The following is a 22,785-nucleotide window of genomic DNA, read 5'->3' on the forward strand; positions in this document are numbered from 1 at the left end:
CTCGCTAATGTTCCTCCTTGTCAGAGACAAAGGGGTTTTAAGACTGGATGATTTGGCAGGCTCTACCACTTGCAGGCAATATTTCAACCCATCCATCTAGCTAGGATAATAGAGTGTCCTTGCCTTTCAGCGCCTTGAGGAGTGACCAGTTATCACTAGCCACCAGCTCTGTTGTTAATAAAACAGGGGATTGGAGGATTGAGTTGAGAAAGAGGATAAAAAAGAAAGAAGGATGGAGAGAAGGGTAAAAGAGAAAAGGGTGCATGTTATTTTGACAGGCGCCTCGCAAAGGTGAAGCTGATCACGATCAGCAGTCAGTTACCAAGCTGGCAGGAGTTCTCTTTTAACATCTTAGCTTTGGTTTCTGTGAAGATAAATTTAGCCCCATCACATCTCTCTTCAGACTGTGGAGAGGGGAGGAGAAGAGAGGAGAGAGTAGATGAGAAGAATTGGAGTGGAGAGGTGGGGCAGACAGTGTTAGGCTGATCTAGCTAATGGCCAAACTGACCTTCACATAAAGTCAAATGGTAAGAAGAGTAAGTAGCGTGTCATACTAAGCCACTGCAGTTTAATCAAGGCTATTTCCATTATGCCAGACTTTCCTACTGCCTTGTGATTTTAAACAAGTAGTTAAAATTTCATTGATTGCTCAGTATGTGTTGCACAACTTCAACATTAATATTAGAAAAGATAAAAATGATATCGGATCGGACAAAAAAAGGGATAAACCATATATGTTTTTTGTCTCATAAAGAGTGGAATACATCTAAACAACTTGTATTTTTTGGTAATTCCTAAATGTAAACAAATTCATTCTTCCTAAGGCAGAAATTTGCAGCATAATTTCAATGATTTTATCTACCTTGGGAGTTTTTTCCATCATGAATTTACATCAGTGCTCAAGAAGTGGAAAGGCTGACTAAAGCATAATAATGTACTGTATATAGGCAATATCATTTGAAATTTTAGGATAGCACAGAGCTGGTTTCATATAAAGTAAAATTACCCCAGGCATATCCTCCACTATCTGGTCTTCATCACATCTTTCCACTTTACAGTCTGTGGAGCATTTCTCTGCTATACCTGATTGAGACATAGTCTCAGGCAAACACTCACAGTGACAACTGCACCTCTCTCAGGATTACTGTTGAATCTCACATTAAAGTTTATATTTATTTATTTATTTTTCTGTCAACATGGTTTGTAAAAATATAGAACAGTTTTTTTTGTGGTATTTTGTTATTGGGATGCAAAGCATAGATTATAGTAAGAGCTTAAAGAGGACTATTGAGTAGTTAAGTAAGTTTCTTTTGGAGTTCTTTTTATATTAGACTTTAAAAAAACCTTGATTAATTCATTAATATCTCTAAGTAGCAGGAGTTACTGTGAAAGATGAAAACTACCTAGAAAAAAGAAAATACATGTAAATAGGACCCAAATAAAAATTTGAAAAGCCCAAATGTATTTTAAAAATCTGTCCATAAAGTGCCCATAAAAAGGGTACCACACTACAAAAACTAGGAGCAAATAGTTACATGTCATGAGAAGCTGTTTAATAAGATAAAGAGTTCTTATGTTATTAAACAGGTGCCAAACCCGTGTATTAGGCCACACATTTTAATTCAAAACTGACTAATTTTTCAGTGATATTGTTTGACTTTGGACAGAATACTTGCCAAAGACAAAACAACAAAAAACATGAGATCTCACAATCTAAAAACTGACTAAAGGAGTTAATCATCATCAGAAAGATTAATTCATTATTTACTGCTGTGTAGTTGTGTTTTACAATGCTCTTTGCAATTGTATAGCTGGCCAAACACTCTTCCTCATCTCTGCTTAAAGCAGTTCATCATGGTCTAAATACTGTAATCATTAATAGATGTATGAATCTATAGCATTTTCCTAATGTGATTTTCCAGCTTGATCAATAAGTACATTTCAGACAATAAAGCACATTTCACAGAATAAAACTGTTGCCCTATACACAGGTATACGTTATAACTCTATCTGACATTGGTTCATTTCAGCTTCCAAAGAAACACCTACAGAGATTGTCCCTGACAGTATGCCTAATGTCGCTTTAGAAGAGGAAGCATGCATAACTGGAATCTTGTATGAATCCTGAAAGTCGCTGATTTGTCACAATTTTCCAAAAATCAATGATTACTTCAAGCATGTTAAAACACACACATGCTGTTTTATCTGCTATATGGAGTAAGAGTAAGCTGCCTAAATTTATGAGTACAAAAATTAGTCTGAAGGTCTACTTTCCTTTCTAGTCTTATCAATATTTTCAGTCAAGACACTTTCAGATTGATTAAATCAAATTGTACGTAATACATCACTAATCTAAGCTTAGCAGCTGGACTTGCATTCCGAACATCCTGCACCATAGTTTTAACGATACATTCTCTCCATTGTTAGATTATGTTTCATCCTCTAATCCAGGTGTACTATAAGTGGCCACACAGTCTCTTCCAGACAGATGTATAAAATAAAGCATCTAGCTTTGCAGCATCTTTACAAAGATTTGTAAACAAATCACACCACCATGCTCAACTCTATGTGGTGTTTTTGCAAAGTTGAACTGTTCAGGGACTACAGCAGTTATAAAGAGGGGTTACAAAGGTACACTTTTGCTGACACTTTGATGATTCAGCAACTGCGGAGACCCAAACCTCCTTTGGAATTAACATCAGTACAAAAACTGTGTGCCGGGAGCTCCATGGCACAGGCTTCCTCTCTCAGCTGTAATATGTAGGTGGTTTGTCTCAAGTTACCTCAGACTAGTTTCATCAAATTCTTACACCTACTGTTCAGTCCTGTACTTTCAGAGACTTAATTAAAGATGTTAAACTTAATTTCCAGTATGCCACTACAGTAATTAAAGACAATCTTATCAGAAACAAGATAAGAGTAATCTGATGTCATAAACAAAAAACAAAGTCCCATGAAACATCAGTTACTTACTACATAGGGCATCTGTCTTGCAATTTACAATGGAAAAATAACTGATTTTTAAATGTATTCTGGTAATTTTATCCTTTATCTAATAGTTTTATCCTTACAGGGACATGTGGCCTGCATCCTGGTTGTTTTAGATTCCCCCTACCCCAATACTTTACAATGGATATAATCACATGGCAGTAAATGCATTGATCTTTATGATTTCAAGGACCACGGAGTGACAAAATTCCCAATAAATCATTGTGACAAAAGCAGTCTACGAGGATACTTTTCCAATTAGCTAATGGATTCATTCAGCTGTTAAAATGACTCTGGAGGATGTATGTGTGTTGTGACTAGTTTACATGATAACTGCAATACTCCATTTCTATAGACATGATTTCTGAATACAATTAAACCATTAATGAATGCACATGTGTGGCCAAGGACTTTTAAACAATAAACAATCAGCCCAAGCACTTACCAACCAGAGAAGGGAATATTTTCAGCCAGCTGTGCCATTTCACGTTAGTTCTTGCCACATTCCCAACCCCTTTCTCCCCATGCAACAACTCCCCTATGCACTCCGAATGACAGAGGAAAGGAAATTATCGAACACCAATACAATAAAGCTGTCTGGTAACTTAATAGGGCTGCTGAGTAGGGGCACTGTGGCCTTCTTGCTTTGAGGCGATAATGAGAGTCATCATTCCCTCTTGGGCTGGAAGAAAGGGGCCTCCTCAGTGGTGATAGTGTGTGTTTGCACATGCATTTGTGTATATGCGCATGCAAGTAGTCTTTGAGATTTTTTTTTAGTCCGGTGAGGCCCAATAAGCAAACAGCATAGTGCTACAACAAAGAAAGATAGATCTCCGACTGAATACAGCTTGGGAGAGATGTCTGAGAAATACTGTTCATTAAATCAGGCTAAAGTCCAAATATTGAGTTTATAAACTTTAGCGAGACACAGAACATGGACTGCCCCATTTATCATATTATTGGTCCCTCAGCCATTTATATGTTTGGGGAATATGTCTCAGGATGATAAAAGAAACCTGTCTCTAACGAAAAAGAAAAGTACCACTTGTTATTGGAATGCAACATGAATTATTGTCTAACAAGAGATCCACAATGACGAATCCTTTTGTTTGAAAGGAAGCCGTGTTACTGCTGGATCCGTAATCATTAGAATCTTTTTTCAAACTGAAAAAAAGATTTTCTATTTATCTAGTAGGTTTAATGTATTGGTTCAAATTTTTGAGTTTTGCTTGCTCCAAAATACTGACTGAGATATTTACATATATGCAGCATTCGTAGTTCATTAATACACATTATGATGATGAATGGAACTTTATTCAGGAATTTTGATCACCTACTTTCTCTCTGAGGCCAGTAATGCTGTAAGTTAAACATAGCGCAGTTATAAATGAAGGGATGAGAAGTGAAAGGAATTCTTATGCTCAAAGACATTTGTTTAATTTAATTTCAGCTCCTATGGTGTGTACAGTGTGCTCTTTCTCTCACACTACATCAACTGTCCATGTAGGAATGATTTTTAAAACTGGCTTTTACAATGACCCGAGGGTTCAAGCTCCATGATAATAAAATATTCCAACTGTTGTCTGTGCTGACTCTGGCTACTAGAAGTACAATCAGTGCAACACGATGGTGTACCACAGGACTTGATTCCCACCCAGGGGAGTTTAGGTAAGAGAGACCTCATTGTGTTTATACCAACACCTTGTTATCTTTTCCCATTTGCTGATGGTGAGCCCCAAGGGTGAGCAACTTGCAATAAATATTTAATGCTGAGAAAAGGAGTACAACTATTGTGAACAATATTGCTGTTAAATAAATAATTAAAGAAATTAAATGTAATATATCTACTTTCGAATTTAAAAGGCAAAACATATTAGTCCACATTGCCCTTACAGCACATGAGACAATTAATCGATGGCTCCCGTTAAGTAACTTCAAGAAAAACATCAAATCATTCACAGTAGTTTTACACAAAGGTGGTATATGCTGTATAAATGGTCAGAAAATTAACCTCTAACTACTGCTGTGTGTAATATACACTGATGAGTAAGTAATTTACAGGCAGCAAATTATTCCTGCGTTAAAACAGGACAAAAATAAATAAACTTAGCACTGCAGATTGCAATGGAGGCAGAATATGGTTGGAGTCCAAGTTTACAAAACCCCCTGTTCCATGTTGATATAGTGTGGTTGATAACAGTAAGAAAACTGACATCATTAAGATTCACAACTGTGCAAGCAAAGCAACACAAGCCAACCTCCTCCAACCCCCAGATGACTATCAAGCACTGTGTTTTCCAAGCATGGAGGTAATGAGACAAATACTTATTACTCAAGTAAAAATGGCATGAATATTAGCATCACATTAGGCCCCATATTTAATGATGTTGTAAGTACAATATGTCACTGTTACTCGGAGGCAAAACATATTTAAACATTATATAGAGAAGAAGGAGGAAATATGAAGAAACTGCAATCTATTTCACTGCAGTGTCTCACAGAGAAACATGGCTGAACAAGGATGGAAACATGAATGAGAAAATCATCACCATAACAGGCTTTCATATGCTACTTCATGGATACCTGATGTGAAAATGGAACACAAAATGATTAGAGTTGTTAAAAAATAACAAACTATATGAAGTGAATCTACAGTGAGCGATTAGTAGAAGTGGGACCATCAGTACTCACTAAAGGGGTGCAAGGGGTCCAATATTCAGGGTTCAGCTCAGCTCGAGGACGAAGGTCCAGATATTCAGGGTTCAGTTCAGTTCGGGCACGAGTTAATGTTCCCTTCATGGAAGATTGAAAAAAAAAGGTTAGAACGGCTCACTGTGTCATTTTAGATTGGTTGTTATTTATACAAGTAGTTGAGTCCACGAAACCCAATATAAGGTAACTAAACAGAGTAAAAAACACAATATGTTTTTACTAATCACTGTTTAAACTGAATTTACTGTTCAAATTAACTCTTTACCACCTTTATTTGACTGAACAAACTAAGCCTCACTGTTTTCTGTCTCCACCAGCCAGTCGTGTTCAGGTTACATGCATGTCTGTCAAGAGTCATACATGTAATAAACATGGAAATCAGGATGTTGTTCTTAACTGTTGTTTCTAAGTGTTTGGCCAAAAAAATCTATTCCTGATTAAAAGCACAGCTGTAGTAACAACAGCAGATATGATCTGTATGCTTTTGCAATGAAGTTACAAATTCTAGAATATGTGCGCTTCAACCTGCCATCAATTTCGAGGTGAGCACCAAATCTGAATGTCATTAATTCAGTTCATTTAAGTTCACTTCAGTTCAGATCACTTGACTAAATTATCTTCTGGAGCAACCTGGGTTATGATTCTGAAGAACTGTCAGAAAAGTCTAGTTTCAAAACATTATACTTTCACGGTGAAGTTTACCTTTGATATTTGTGTTGAATGCTGTCATAGCTATAGCATTAGTAAAACACAGAGTTGCAAAAACTAGAATTTGGAAGTGTGAGAGTAAGCTTCAGCATCTAAAAGTGAATCAGTTGATTTTGAGTGAAGAATGGGACAGTCAAATGGACAACACAAAAAAACAGTCACCATCATGGAGGTACAGAAATGTTACTGAGTATCTATAGTAGAGCAATTAAAGAAAAAAAAAAGTAAATTTTATATACATAACATATTTAAACAGAAGTTTCTATAAAATGAAGAGCAAATGAGGTTAGAATCCTGTTTTTCCTTGGGCCTTCTCCCCTAAGTGACAGGCTAGTGGAATGGTCTGAATCTGCTGGGCCCCATGAGCTCTATGATGTATACTGTAATTATCTGCTGATTCTCAAAATGGCTGTGTGTAATGAGGCTATGCCGCATGAAGTTCCAGGCATAAATCACTGTCTTTAACTGACTTCCAGATGACCAACAACACAGAGCAGAAGCAGAGAGAAAGGAGGAAATGGGTTATCTGGGTAGCAGAACCACAGCATCCAACTTGTGCTTCTTATCAGCAAAGGCCACATTGTTAGCTGAGCTTGCTGACTTAAGACAGTTGTCTGTCTCTGTTAACTCACATGCACTTATTCAGAGGTATCTGTTTATAGCTTGTCTACCAATGTATTAACTTCTCACAGCTTTATTTAGCTATGCAACACAGGTGGAGACTTTTTAGGAGCTATGCTCATCTGTGCTGAATGGAAACATGCCAGTGAGCCCATCAGGCTGCATGCTGTTCTTGGCATAAAACTGCCTTGACTCACACAAATAATCATAATCAAATGTCATAAACAAGTAAACTGCAGCCGCACACACATAAACTGGAAACATATTCTGAATATTAACGAACGAGGGTTTTTTTTATAGTCATACAGCTACTTACAGAATGTAATGGACTGTATACATAGTTGGGTAGAAACCACGTTATCTTCTTTTAAGGGTTATATCCATATATTACATGCTTTTATCATGACTGCTTATTGTGTTAATTTTATCTTAATTTTACTTCACTTTTATTTTTACATTTTTTTCTTTTCATAGATAAATACTCTTATATAGTAATATGTATAGGGGGTCAAGGGTGGTAACTGCCCCTGTGCTGTAGAGCCTTGCCCTCCCCCCAGCTGCCCCCAAATTTTATGTCTTTAAATACTTGTAAGAACTAATTGCTTGTTTGCCCCCCCCCCCCCCCCCCCCAATTTAAAACTATTATAGCATAAAAAAGAGAAACATGCTCTTTGACTATGTTAGCAATATCTAATTTTCTGTACAGGAAGAATGTGTGCAACCTCAAATTGTTTTAGTGAACCCCTATATATAATCACCATACTACAAAAACACATCAAATCACCTTTAATATTAGGGAGAAATTAGGGAGTATCAACCAAAAAACCGTACCTATATCTTGCTCTATAGCCCGTAATAACAAAAAAATTCATCAACAATTATTTTAATAGTAAGTAAAGATGGCAGACCATCTTGGTGAACCATTTGTGAAACAAATGGCCTCTTTAAGTCCAAAAAATTTGGGGAGTTTCACAAGAAGTTAAATAATTACAAATATTCATTAAATTATATTTAATATGTTTTAAATATATATTTAAAATAGTTATACAGATTTCTAATCTGTCATTTTATTGTTACTTTGGGGCCGTAGTCTATATACCAACTCCATTTATAGTTTACCAGCTGGGACAGCAACCTAGTCCACATTGCTTAGATGTGTCATCTTTATGAAATTTTCAAAATGTGCTATCAATTTACACAACAGATTTACTCCTTAGTGAAGTATTTTACCAGAAACACTGTATCCTTGAGTAAGCAGTTAACTAGTATTTGTGAGTGGCTAACGGTAATTTTAGTTCCTTTAAAACTTTTAACAGTATAAATCTCTTAAAAGTTTAAATAAACTGGAACTGTGCAGACTTGTGTTGGTGTTGCTTTTACTAGACCAATAAAAACAAACTTTTCCTCACAAATGTTCCCCAGCAAATTCTTCCAATTATTTGAGAAAGAAATGGAAATGGGTGAATAGGGTAAAGCAATACTTAGAACCCCGATTTCATTATGCATCTTCGTAATATATTCCGCTTGTCTGTCACTCTAATTAATGGCTGTCCTTCTCCATAAACCGCCCAGAATGTGAGATTATTTATTAGTACCTAGCCATTTATCACCAGCGTGATAAGTGACAGAGAGAGGGGAAGTGAGAGTTGGCAACACTGTAATTGATCATTTTTCACTCGATATAGTCAGAGTGATTGTGGTAAACTCTTGGTTGCAGTATGTGATTCTGTCAACACTGACAACAAAAATAAGGTGCATGAATAAAGCAGGTTATTTAGATTGATTAAGTGCTGGCAGTAACATTAGGTTTCAATAGACTTCCCAATACCTGAACAGAAAATAGTAAAAGATCAGATCTATTAGTAACGACTCTACTCTTGCATTTATATTTTATTCTTTATACTGCTAATGCTACAGTTTAGTGGTGGTGCTACAACAAAGTATCACTTCTGATCCTTGATGGATAGAAGGAGTACTTTCACACTACATCAAGACTCAAAAATTTGGTCTTCCACATCTTTTTTTCCTGTCTTTGGGAACTGGGAGGGAACGTATTTTAATAAAAAAGGTGAATTACAAGCACCAGCATGTTCGTTTATGGGTGTGTCATACAAACAAAGGTACCTGCTGATTAATGACATGGAATTTCAGAACAACACCACTGAGTTGGCCACACTGTTTGTTTGATGCTGCAATAAAAAGAATCTTGAAAACCAACCAATATCACAAACATGGTTTAGGGGTCCAGTTCAGAGACTCTTTTCACGTGATGCACAGCAGATAGCCTGCGGGTCCAAGTACTTGTGGCCTTAAATATCAAGTTGTTAGCATCCCTTAGTAGCCTTAATAAAACTTAAATGGGTTACTATTTAAAATATTCACCTCTCATACAGTTGTTATGAAGACTGAATCTTGATATGAATACTGAAATAATTTTTCATGTACCAGTATCTAAACATGTCTCGTCTCTTATCAAGGGAATCTATGGGGATTGACATGCTTATGGCGTTAGTCTCAAGGAACTTTGGTTTTTGGCACTCTGATACTGGTAACATATTAGTTTGGAAGCAGTGCACATACACTTTGAGATCTAGGTTTTGCTCTTTTGGAGCAAAACCTAGATCTATATATTTTTAAGGTATCTGCAAAATAAAACCAAGATTTTATAGAAGCTCTTAAGTTAAAAATTTCAAGATGTAAGATAAAAAGGTCTAGTGTTTTTTCTGGAACAGCTAATTGAAAACACACAGACGAACTGGTGGGGGTTAATCAATTACAAGGTAGTGTTTTTACATTGGTAAACCCAGTGAAAATGCTCTTTAATGACCGACATGTACAGGTAAAAATAACAACATACTGCTAAAAGTCTCTCTGGACTTGTAAAGCTATTCTTTTGAACTTTCCTCTATACCGTGAGCTGAGAAGATGAGTTTCATTAGGGGGATAAAACACACCTTAATTAACTTTACCATTAGTCTATTCCTGCCAAGCTTTTCCAGTCACAGCAGACCTTTAATTCTGTTTAATTACCTTGGAGATTCCACTGTATGCACTCTTCCTTGACATTACGAGAAAACATTAATTTCTCAACAAGTTCTGTGCATGTGTGTGTCTACCACTAAGAGAACTACATGATGTTTATCTTGTGTGTTTATCTTGCAAGACTTATGAAGATGGTATGACACATAATGCATTACAGTTTGCATATGTATGACTTATTCAAGCATTTCTTCAATCATTTTTTATTAAATTAGCAATTTACTTGTTTATTTATTAACTAATCATATCAAAATATCAAAACAATTTGTTTTTAGGAAGATTTGATGTGAAATTTTAATTAAAAAATCTCTTTCATGAGATGGATAGGGGGACACCTACAAAGCTGGCAGTGGAAGAAAAAATGTGTAGATTGGTCTACAGTCGGTTGACTTACGGGAAAGGCTTATCAATCACATTATCATCTGACTTGTCTTTAAAATTGTTCGCTATTGGTTAATATATTATAGCTATAATCACCCTGTGCTGGCATGGAAGTCTCCTTCTTAGCAGCCTGCTGACTTACAGTTGGAGCTCTAGTAATGCAAATGAGCCTATAAAGTGTCCCTGTGTGGGGAATTCCCCTCTGGACATTGGACTGACATCAGCTGAGAAGTGCTCTCTGTTATTCAACAATTTAGTCTCTTCTTTGTACAAGATAATCTGATTTTATTCTATACTTTGGTCTTTTTTGTCCATATAATAAATGAAAAAAGAGCTTGGAAAACGAATATACAACAGGCTTTGGAGGGTAAAGAGGCAAAGCGTTTGGGGCCAAGATAGAAGGAAATTGGTGATGATAGGAAATGAAAGCACACCATAGGGTGCTACTAAGTTATTTATATTAAGCTATTGAGAAGGCTAGGCAAGAAATTATGTGATTATTATTCTTTGATTTGCAAAGCTATGTTGTGATTGGCCCTTTCATGGGTGGTGGCATTAAACTTTATGTTTATGGGTCCCAGTGTTAAGCTCATTTCCACGCTCCCTATTGCACACACAAAGTATTGACATTCCATTTAAGTTGACAACAGTGAGGAGGGTATTTTATGACAGAAATGTAATGGAAATGCATGCAGGAGGCATTGCAGTAAAAGATATCACCCAATTACATTTTTGCATAGTTGGAGAGTAAAAAAGAAAACGAGTGCATGATGCACCACTGCTTTGTTCATAAAGAAGAAAGGGAGAGGGAATCATTTTAGCTATTCACACACAAACAGAATAATAGTCTACAAAGAAAATCTCCCTATGCGTATGTATAGTGGGAAATAATAACACTAAAATGATGTTTGATATGATAATTACTTATAAAAGTTTAAAAGTGTAACATCTATATGTAAAAGCACAATCTCGTAACTGTGTTCAAAGCTGAGAAAGAAATACATCTGGATTGTTAACATGGCTGTTCAATGAAGGTGCTTTGTGAGCAAATGGGAAAACAAATTAGGTTAACATCTTGTGACAAGATAAATAAAACCTTGATCAATTAAGTGGTTGAAAAAGACGGGAGTCCGGCATTCAGCGGGAGCAGTCTTGCTGTTACAGTTTAATTCTTGAGCCACAGAGAAGCATTGATTCTCCTTGGCACCCTGTCCTTGTCATTACAATTGATGCTGAGGCCAGCCCAAACCATTTTCAGCAACCACTAATGGCTTCAAGGAATTCAGCTGGACTTGTGGCAGAATTCTAATAAGCAGATTTTATGAATTTGGAGTGCAGGAACTAGAAGGCAGATTGCTGCAGGTCGTTCAGAGAACACAGTGAATGCATTAACAAAACAATTCTCTCCCATTACTGCACAGTTGGAATTACCTCTGTTCTAAGATGCTGAAATAAGATCGAGATGCCAGAGAGGTCAGCTTTTCTGATGAAACAAGTTGCAATACTGATAATTGTAACCTGGCTGAACAAACATTTCAGCTGTTTAAAAAGCAGTTTCTTTGACTATCTAACACACTAATGTTTGACATTCAAGCAACAAACAAAGTTTTCTTTTTCGCCTCTCTTCATATATGCTGTAAGAACATATTTTATCTCTCAAGTGTTGGACTTCATCTTTCCTCCCTAAGGGGGCATATACAGAAAGAGAGGAAAGTTGTTTCAGTGCAGCTCATTTCTCTGAGATCAGGTTGGTTTTTCAACTGGTCACTCCTTTTTTTAACAATCGCTTCTTATTTGTTTCGTTTTTAATCATGGTAACCTTAATTATGGTAACCTCTTTATAACCAAACATTATAATTAAAAATTAAGTTACCCATAAACAAGAATAATTTCCTCTGGAATCCACCGAGGCAGAAACTGACAAAAATATAAACTTCTGCTGCACTGTCAGAACAGTGAGAGACAGTTTGTGTACAACCCCACAGCCATTCTTACACAACAGAGACATTTTCTGCCTGTCTCCTGTATGCCTCTGTCTTTGGTTCTCCATCTAGTCAAAAGTTCTTTGTTCAATCTGGAACTGCAGCTCTACTTCAAAAGAATTCAGTGAATTGAAGACGCTGTTGCAGTAAAAGTGCAGTGTTTAAGTCAACTGAGCATTCACCCTTGAGGCCAAGCAATGTTTTCATCCACGTAAGTCGAATACAGCAACTTTCAGATCTGCTCTACTCCACCCTATTAAATCGAACCCTGGACAATGAAGGGTGGAATAGTTGTAAGAATTTGAAGTAGTCTAAATCCTGCTATATCCAATTTATGTGTATGGCTTACAAAGAAAAAGGGTATTGCCCACATACAGTTCAAGCTATAGAATGAGGGACATTATTCTCTAAGCTCCATGCACTGAGTGTATTAAATTGCTCTCTTCCTGATGGGGATTCTTACATTCTTGAAAAATACCAGTTTACAAGATTGAATGTTGTACAGCCTACAGGTAGGACACGGTATACGTTTAAGTTGAATGCCAACTTCTCTTTTTATGTGTCAACTCTTGAACAGCAACACTAGCAAATGTGCATAGCTCCAAGGATGGCATTGCCAGTTATCAAAAGGAAGCAGCACTTTCTTCAAATGTCTTAACTGCAATATTACTGTACTACTGCTATTAAGGGCTAAAACTTTAAAAAAAAAAAAGTTGCAAATACTTTTACTATACTCAAATTACAAATGTTAGAATACTTCATAAAAGAATTGCAACTGTAATTGTTCAAATTGGTTTGATTTGAAGCCTGAAGAGCAGTCATTGAGTGCAGGCTTCCACAAAAGTCAGTGGCTCTGATTAAACATCCTACTCATTTATTAAAAAATAATAACACCAGGTACACTCCCAGCCATAACCCGCCGCGTACCATAAGAACGCCGAAGGTCTCCTTTCGCGTTCCTCAGGAACGCCGCGGGACGTGACAAAACGTCGACATGTTACGCCTCGGGAGTGAGAACGCTCTGCCTCAAAACACTGTAAAACCTTTGGTGTTACCATTCATGACATAAACCATTCTTTTGTTTTAGGCCCCTCTCACACAGGTCTAGAGACCTGTCAGGGACACCCTGGCAACTGCCAGCTGGTATTGAAAACTCAGTATTCCCCAACTGACTGGTGAGTAGCTGCAGTTGGCTACTGTCAGTCACTGAGTGAAATTGGTCCCTTAAGCTACGCTGCTCTGAAAACTTTGTTGCAATTGCTTTGGTCACAGCAGGTTGCCACAGTTACCTATAGTTTACAAGGAAGATGCTAACTTCCTTGCAAATACTCACAAACCACTCGCCAAGACCTAGTGGTGCTATGAAGAACATGAAGCAAAGTAGAAAAGAGTAAGAAAAAATAACAATACACTTCTAAATATCACCAGATCCGTACCAAACATAGTGAGTTCTTCCTCTAGCCCAGCGATCCCCAACCTTTTTTGCGCCATGGACCGGTTTATGCCCGACAATATTTTCACGGACCGGCCTTTAATGTGTCGCGGATAAATACAACAAAATAAAACTACCGGTACTGAAAAAAAAGAAGATTTATTCATAACACACGTGAAAAGACCCAGGAAAACAGAGTTAACGATAAAAACGATAACAAAATAACGCTGAAAACCAATAAAAACCCTGAAAACCATACATTTCACACCTGAGCCTCAACTCTCGCGACCCGGTACCAAGCGACTCACGGACTGGTACCGGTCCGAGGCCCGGGAGTTGGGGACCGCTGCTCTAGCCCATCTCTTTTCAAGCTTCATAAAAACTGCCTCTTCAGTTTCTATCCATGCTAACAGAATGACTAACAGACAAACAAACATCAACAAAAACAAGCTCCTTGGCAGAAGTGATTTCAAATATTTTAAAAGCAATAAAACATTTCATTGAATCCAGATTAAACTGTCAATATGGAATTACTGCCTTTTTCAGTTTCTCTCAAATAGTCAGGAAGGCTGCTCCAGTGGTTTGGAGTATAATGGCTGTATAGAGCACCATCCAATGTTTCTGCTGTGCTTTTAGGAACAGCAAAAGGAACAAAAGCAACCGAGAAGGCTTTGTGGTCTATAAATTAAAAGCATTTATCATCTATAGTCTATGGTGCACACTACCACCATTATAAATATTAAAGAGCTATTTCAAATCAATGAGAAAGATAACAGGCAACTGGTAAAAGTCTTAAAAATTGGCATGTTGTATACTCTCCTTTTGGTTTTTAGTAAGCAGTTGTATAGCAGAAGTAATTATAACAGATTGATAGCATTCTTCAGTATCCCAGAAGTCAGAGTGCTGTAATCGTAGGATGCCCTGTGTGCATCTCTCTGTTGTCTCTCTGAGTTGCTCAGTAGTTTTTATAAAAAGGATAATGGATAAAAAACAGTTTTGTCGCACCCTGCACATGAACCTCTAAAGTTAAAAATCTGAATCAAAAGTGAAGTCACTGAGGTGTCCTGATGCTTGGCGTTGGGGTGAGTAACAGTAATGAGTATATATCTCCTTTCTGTCTTTTATCTTGGGTGAGCTACAGAAAAAGGAGGGCAGTAGAGTAGTTAAAAAGTGAGACGACTATACAATGTCTGTAACCAGAGTAACTGCTCCAAATGCTTTCTACAGTCTTTTAGTTGGAATAGACAGTTGTGGCCAACACCACAGTGACTGATTTATGCTATAAAATGGATGGATGAATAGATTTCATCCATCCATCCAACAGTTTATTTATTATTTTGCATTTCTTTTTTGTTTTGCCACTATCATAGTTTATTTCCCCATGAAAAAAAGGTGAACTCTTATGGTCATCTTTGCTCCCATTTAACTGAGTCAAAATGTGGCACATGAGTTCTTTGTCAGTGGCCTTCTCAAAAATTAATTGAATCATATCATTAAATTGTAATGATATCAGCGCAAAGTTTGCTATTGGAAGCAGTTGTTTTAGTCTGTGGTTTTTCTTATCAGACACTAGTAGTCACAGCTTGATGCCAAAAAGGAAGGCGGATACCCACATGGCTCAGACAAAAACCTAACCATCAGACACTGATCGTCAATTAAAATTTCATCAGCCACTTGAAAAGATTCATGGATTTGTGTTTGTCAGCTTACTGAATGCTGTTTGAGAATTTTTATGTTTATGTTAGAGAGTGTTTCAGCTGACAGTGTCAGAATATACCCGTATTTGTCAGCACGTTTTTAGCAGTTGTCAAACTTGCACTGTGTGCTGGAGAGGGTTAGAACATAAACCTTCATTTTATCATTGCTACAGCTGAAGTAGAAGGAATATTCACATGTAATGTCATTTTTTGGCTCATTTATGGGATCCTTGATTCTTTTCTGGAGGCAGGAATATCAGTGTTTAATTGTAAATTGCTCCTGATATATAGGTCTTACAGTATTTGAAAGTAAATTCGTGAGTTCAAGTTTATTCAAAAAATAGATTCTTTCCTACCAATAACCTAACAGGTCTTCTCACTTTCCACATTTACCAGTGAAAAGAAAAATTAACAAGTGACAAGACAAAGTGTAACAAACCTGTCATTCCTGTCATTTTAAGTTTGTATATGCACTATGTCTTATATTGTGACATCAAGACATCGTTATATTGTGATATATTGTTGTACTTTGCTATTATCTAGAAGTATTTGAAGGTCTTAGTCGGCATGGAATAAATATCATCATCAGACAATGAAAGCAACGCCACGCACTCACATGCCCTCCAATTTGTTGTGACCTTGCAGACTTGTTGATGCAGTTACCCTATAGGTAACTATTATGTGTGTGACCTCCAACACAGTAGAAAATACAACAATAAGAACAACTTTTCATCTTTTTCATCAGCAGCTGTCCCAAACTTAGGCGAAACCACCACTCCCAGCTTTGGTTACAGAACATTTCTATTACGGGGAGTGCAGAATTAATAGGCAAGTTGTATTTTTGAGGAATAATTTTATTATTGAACAACAACCATGTTCTCAATGAACCCAAAAAACTCATTAATATCAAAGCTGAATGTTTTTGGAAGTAGTTTTTAGTTTGTTTTTAGTTTTAGCTATTTTAGGGGGATATCTGTGTGTGCAGGTGACTATTACTGTGCATAATTATTAGGCAACTTAACAAAAAACAAATATATACCCATTTCAATTATTTATTTTTACCAGTGAAACCAATATAACATCTCCACATTCACAAATATAAATTTCTGACATTCAAAAACAAAACAAAAACAAATCAGTGACCAATATAGCCACCTTTCTTTGCAAGGACACTCAAAAGCCTGCCATCCATGGATTCTGTCAGTGTTTTGATCTGTTCACCATCAACATTGCGTGCAGCAGCAACCACAGCCTCCCAGACACTGTTCAGAGAGGTGTACTGTTTTCCCTCCTTGTAAATCTCACATTTGATGATGGACCACAGGTTCTCAATGGGGTTCAGATCAGGTGAACAAGGAGGCCATGTCATTAGTTTTTCTTCTTTTATACCCTTTCTTGCCAGCCACGCTGTGGAGTACTTGGACGCGTGTGATGGAGCATTGTCCTGCATGAAAATCATGTTTTTCTTGAAGGATGCAGACTTCTTCCTGTACCACTGCTTGAAGAAGGTGTCTTCCAGAAACTGGCAGTAGGACTGGGAGTTGAGCTTGACTCCATCCTCAACCCGAAAAGGCCCCACAAGCTCATCTTTGATGATACCAGCCCAAACCAGTACTCCACCTCCACCTTGCTGGCGTCTGAGTCGGACTGGAGCTCTCTGCCCTTTACCAATCCAGCCACGGGCCCATCCATCTGGCCCATCAAGACTCACTCTCATTTCATCAGTCCATAAAACCTTAGAAAAACCAGTCTTGAGATATTTCTTGGCCCAGTCTTGACGTTTCAAGCTTGTGTGTCTTGTTCAGTGGTGGTCGTCTTTCAGCCTTTCTTACCTTGGCCATGTCTCTGAGTATTGCACACCTTGTGCTTTTGGGCACTCCAGTGATGTTGCAGCTCTGAAATATGGCCAAACTGGTGGCATCTTGGCAGCTTCACGCTTGACTTTTCTCAGTTCATGGGCAGTTATTCGGCGCCTTGGTTTTTCCACGCGCTGTTGACTATTTTGAATGAAACGCTTGATTGTTCGATGATCACACTTCAGAAGCTTTGCAATTTTGAGACTGCTGCATCCCTCTGCAAGATATCTCACTATTTTTGACTTTTCTGAGCCTGTCAAATCCTTCTTTTGACCCATTTTGCCAAAGAAAAGGACGTTGCCTAATAATTATGCACACCTGATATAGGGTGTTGATGTCATTAGACCACACCCCTTCTCATTACAGAGATGCACATCACCTAATATGCTTAATTGGTAGTAGGCTTTCAAGCCTATACAGCTTGGAGTAAGACAACATGCATGAAGAGGATGATGTGGACAAAATACTCATTTGCCTAATAATTCTGCACTCCCTGTATTGTTGTTGTTTTGGGGGGGTTTTTTTGCAATGATCTTTTCTATTGATGTAAAACTTTATAGGCAAAGTAATTTTAAATCATACTGTATAACTTTACTCGTCTTATTGTAAGGTCCACAGCCTTACAACATGTGTACATATTTAAAACAGCCCTGTTTACAGCATAGTATTATGCATTCAATTCTGGCCCCATCATTTCTCTTATTAATGTGGAATACAGTATTTCTAATAATATAACTAGAACTGATATGCTATAGCCAAAAATAAACAATAAATATGCAGAAGATGATATAAGGTGGAACTAGCATATAATGCAAAGTCTATTTGTAACCTTTGAAGCTACTGAAGGTTGAAATTAAAAGCTTGTTACTTTTTATATCTTATGGATAAGTATCTTGTTAACCATCCACCAATGTCAAAAATATGTAATTTGCTATAATTAAAACACTTTCTTGTATCAAAGGAGCATCTGGCAGCTTCATCTGTGGGTTGCAATGAACCTTCTCCTCATGAATATGTAAATCAACAGTGAACCTGAAAGAATCAACGTAAAGCTGCAGGCCAAACCCAGCCAGTGATAAATCACAAAGCGATAAGAAATAATATTAGAGAGAATTCAAATGAGTCAACAGTAGGGCCACATAAGGTAATCCACAATTAATAACACAAAGACATCAGATGTTATCTGCTCTGGTCAATCCCTAGTGTCAGGGAATTAGATGAAGTCAAGTGTGTCAGCGAAGCTAATGGTCCAGATAGATTATCTCCAGGCTGATGTAGCTTGCAGACAAACCCAAGTCAGCTAATTCAATGCTTCCTGTCAGTGTCACTATTTTTACAGCAAATGTAAACCTCCTGGACTTTGAAAATCTGGAACTGCACAGAGACAAATTGAACATTTAGTAGGTCGGCAATGCTTTAGATTGAGCACAGTCCCTGATAGAATAATAGATTCAGGAACTGTAATGTCATTTTAACCTGTGATGAAGTCAGGACTGTGAAAGGATATTTTTGTGCTTTGAATTTATTTTTGAACCGCTAATGTTGAACCACAATTCAGATTTAACTGATGTCTACAGCATCTTTCAGAAACGTGATCTCCTTTCACCTCCTCACAATGAACACCCCAAATTGCTGGTCTGGGAAAATACAGCTGGATGTTTAACAGAGGTTCACTTGATATTGCAGTATTGATTCTGCCTCGCACTTCAGAAAAATTTCTTATGCCCTAAAGGTAACAAGAGAAATAAAAGTGAAAGAAATCACAGATCCAAGATTTCCAGTCCTTTGGGAAGAAATTAAGTTCGGTTAGACTTTAAAGGGGCTGTTAGATGGAATGTTGGATGTGATTTTACCATCAACCTTTCACTTGTTCCACCATCTGCTATTACAATAAATTGTAAAAGCTGCTCTCCCTCTGTTCAGTGCCATAAAGCACTTTTCTTTGTGAGATCCAGCATATTATCCATGAAATCCAAGCCTAGAGCACAAGGTTGTAAATGCAGCATACAAAGCTGTAAAGGCTGCCAATATTTTAATTGTACTACAGCACCATATATGTGTGTGTCTCTGTGATTATTTTAAGATTGTTTTAAAATAATGGAATTCAGAGACCTAACCTACTTTCATCATATTATTCCTGAACTTTAAATGACAGTATGACAGCTAAACCCAAGGCTTAACAGGCACAAAAGGAAATGCATACGAGTCTTGAAAAAAATGTTTGTCCTGTTACTTACCAACAAAGTGCTGTACTTGTTTTGCTTTCTGCATGAAGCACTTTTATCCCCTATTGCATCCCACTCTAGACCAGTAAGGAAATACCTGATTAAAAATGAATTTCCACTTAACATTCAAAAATGTCCATTGTTATGTTCACGCAAGGAGAAAAACAAATTTACTTCTTGTAGTACATTCTTACTTTGTACTACAGTGACGTGCAAAAATAGAATACACCACCCTATTGTGAAGGGTAAGAGCACGGCTTTCTGTTGGCCAAAATATCTCAATCTTAAAATATTAATCAAGAAGAGTTAACAGTTCAAGAAGAAAGCAAATAACATCTTTGTTAGAACCGCCTTTTCTAGTACACACCTGCATTTCCCACACTTAACATCTTAAACTTGAACAATACTTTGTGTTTAGTTATTATTCTATTCTATTCTATTATGCTATACTATAATGCCAGACTTCCACCGGTAATTTAATTTAATAAGGTATAGTTCTCTGGGGTCTCGCTAGGTCCTTAAGAAATTTGATCCCTTTCTGCTTACTTTCAGTCCAGTCCTTGAACCTGACTATTTTCAGAGAAAATTTTCTTGTTGTTAAGCCACATAAAACTGACCTCAATCAAATCAAATCAAATCAAATCAAATCAAATCAATCAAGCGTAAAAAACACACTCTACTCAAGTTATGAATCAGTGTTGTGTCTGCACATGACAGACAAGAACTAATTTCAAATTGTATCTTTTTCTGTTCTAAAATCATATAATGTCTTCCATTCCTTTGAATGAACATGTCAAAAATGCCAAAGATAACACAGTTTGACAGACATTAAAAATTATATTTGCACCAACAAGTAAATTGACAAAGAATCATTAGCTAACAAACTGGCATATCTCTGCATGGTGTGCAGAGTGTCCTTAAAAATGTTGAGGAAACTGCACAAATGAACGATAAAAGAAGAGATGCCGGACCTAAAAAAAAAAACTACATGAGAGCTACAAAAGATGAATAATATCTGAAAGTTAAACGTGAAATGATTGGCTCAGATCAGGAACATTATGTACAGTAAACTATATCTGAAGACAACTTAAAGAAATTACAAGAAAGCTTGTTATTCCTGTTTATGTTTGAGTGTTTCGTTAAATCATTGCACCGATATTCCAGTTTCCTAACAAAATATAAAGAAGATGTGGCTAGTACTGGCACAGTGTATTACTGGCACAATACTGTATTTTTTTTCTTTGAGAGTCACAGAGCAGATTAAGGAGGACATCAGTAGTCTTTATGTCAAGTAGAATATTGTCTTGCATAAAATCAGCGGAGGGCCCTTGTGACTTGAGCTACAGCCCATGTTTCTTGTGGTATTAGACAGTTCTAAGATTCTCCTTCATTCCTCAAATAGTAAAACGTAACATGGAAATCACACCTAGTCAGACTATATTGGCTTCTTACTTTCTTGGGAGGTTGAATCTGCCCACAGGCCTCTGATTAAGTCCTTTCCCTGTCTTATCATTCTGAAGAATCAAACAGAGCAAATGGAAAGCATTTTCCATGGGGATATTTCTTCAGCAGCAGCACAAACAGAAACCACTTGCAGCCTCAAACTGAATTCAAAATTTTTGAGATAACGTTGTCAGGTGTGATTACTGTTTATATCACAACTCTTTCCTTCTTATATACAGTTTAGAAGCTCCTCTGCTGTATTAGCACTCTATTAACTTTTGTATTCACGTTTCATTTACTTGAAAGGTATCTTTTAGGGTGGTCAAAACGTGATCAGTAAATAAATAAATAAATTCTTAATCATTTTAAGGAAGCATTGACGTTCTCTTGAGTGTTGGAGAGCAGGAGCGTAACGATCTGTCAAACCTGTAACTTTCTGTTATATCTTGATCTGCAAGACCATCTGTAAACTCCTCCTTTTTTGGAAGGGGGGGGGTCATTTGGGATGGTAGAAGTATTAAAAAATGACCTGAATTACATTTAAACCTTACAACCTTTACCAGATTAGCATGTTTTACCCTGCATTAACCACCACAGATTCACATGGCTAATTACCATAAGTAATGTGAGCCTGAAGCTAATTTGCATGCTATTACTGCATATGCTAAAGCTTTTTCTCAGCCTATGTTTACACACACACATGCGGTACACAACAACATCAATGTTTGTTTTTTTTTAAAGTGTTTAAACAGACATTGCTTTAAACTGTATTTCACAACAAAGCTAAGGTAACATACCAGTAGTGTCCTTGCAGTTAGCTACAGTGGTGAAGCTATCCCTCTTTCATTGCCATGGTTCACATAATCCTCCTGAATATCTCTGTCACCTAATCCTCCTCCTGTGTCTGTGTTTACATTCGTGCACCGAGCTGCTGCATTCCCCATAACTTTTACAATTTCTCTTCTGCACAGTCCACGAAGGTTTGCATCACGGATTCGGACACAGTTTCAGATCCCTTGGTGACCCGAGTCTTTTCAAGGCAACCAGCAATGTACTCTGTATGGATGTGCACACACTTCCACAACCTATAATAATGTGTAGATCTGCTGTAGTGATCACTGTCTCCCTCCTCAGAGATAGTTAATGCCTAAATCTCTTTCTAACTGGCAGGGAATCACATAATTGGCTGTGGTCCATTTGCTCACCCGCGTGTGTGTCCTCTCACTAACAGCAGATTTTAATGAATCAGTTTTACAGTGATTAGAGCTCCTGGCTATGAGGAGGTCAGGGAAGGAGTGAAGACTCTGACCGCTGAGAGACGGCCAAGCATGGATGTCTGTAGTCTAAATGGTCTTAGCACAGTGTGATGGGCTTAATCAAAACGCTGCAGTTTTCTTTCTCCCTTGATAATTCTTTGTCTGCTGCGTCACTGAAACTCACTATCTCTTTCTAAGAATGTATGTTTCTATCTCTGTGTGTGGATAAGCTCTCCCCCTCACTCATACACACACTCTTTCTCCTCGCTCTGCAGTATCTCTCTCTATCCTCCGTCCCATAATGCTTTTAGTTTCTATGTCGAGTATCCATGATAGCCAAAACGTGTCTGGGGGGTGATGAACTACACTTAACTAAAGCAATTTGCAATTAGCCTCACTCATGTCTGTTTCCTATGACGGTTTATATTGTGCTATAGTTAACAGA

At 37.3% G+C, this 22,785-nt stretch overlaps 1 protein-coding gene across 4 annotated transcripts in view; it reads right to left on the minus strand.

Moving 5' to 3' along the window:
- Positions 1 to 22,785, minus strand: part of pcdh9 (protocadherin 9) — a 193,025-nt gene that overhangs the window by 131,553 nt on the left and 38,687 nt on the right. For 3 of the 4 annotated variants that reach the window (XM_082527335.1, XM_082527333.1, XM_082527336.1), the window contains exon 3: positions 5,680 to 5,781. The exons of the other annotated variant lie outside the window; for it this stretch is intronic. In XM_082527335.1, coding sequence (XP_082383461.1) covers positions 5,680 to 5,781 — 102 coding nt within the window. The remainder of the gene's footprint in view (positions 1 to 5,679; positions 5,782 to 22,785) is intronic. 4 annotated transcript variants of the gene reach the window in all.

The sequence above is a fragment of the Aulonocara stuartgranti genome (assembly GCF_965226115.1).
Source record: "Aulonocara stuartgranti genome assembly, chromosome: 1".
In the NCBI taxonomy this organism is placed as follows: Eukaryota; Metazoa; Chordata; class Actinopteri; order Cichliformes; family Cichlidae; genus Aulonocara; species Aulonocara stuartgranti.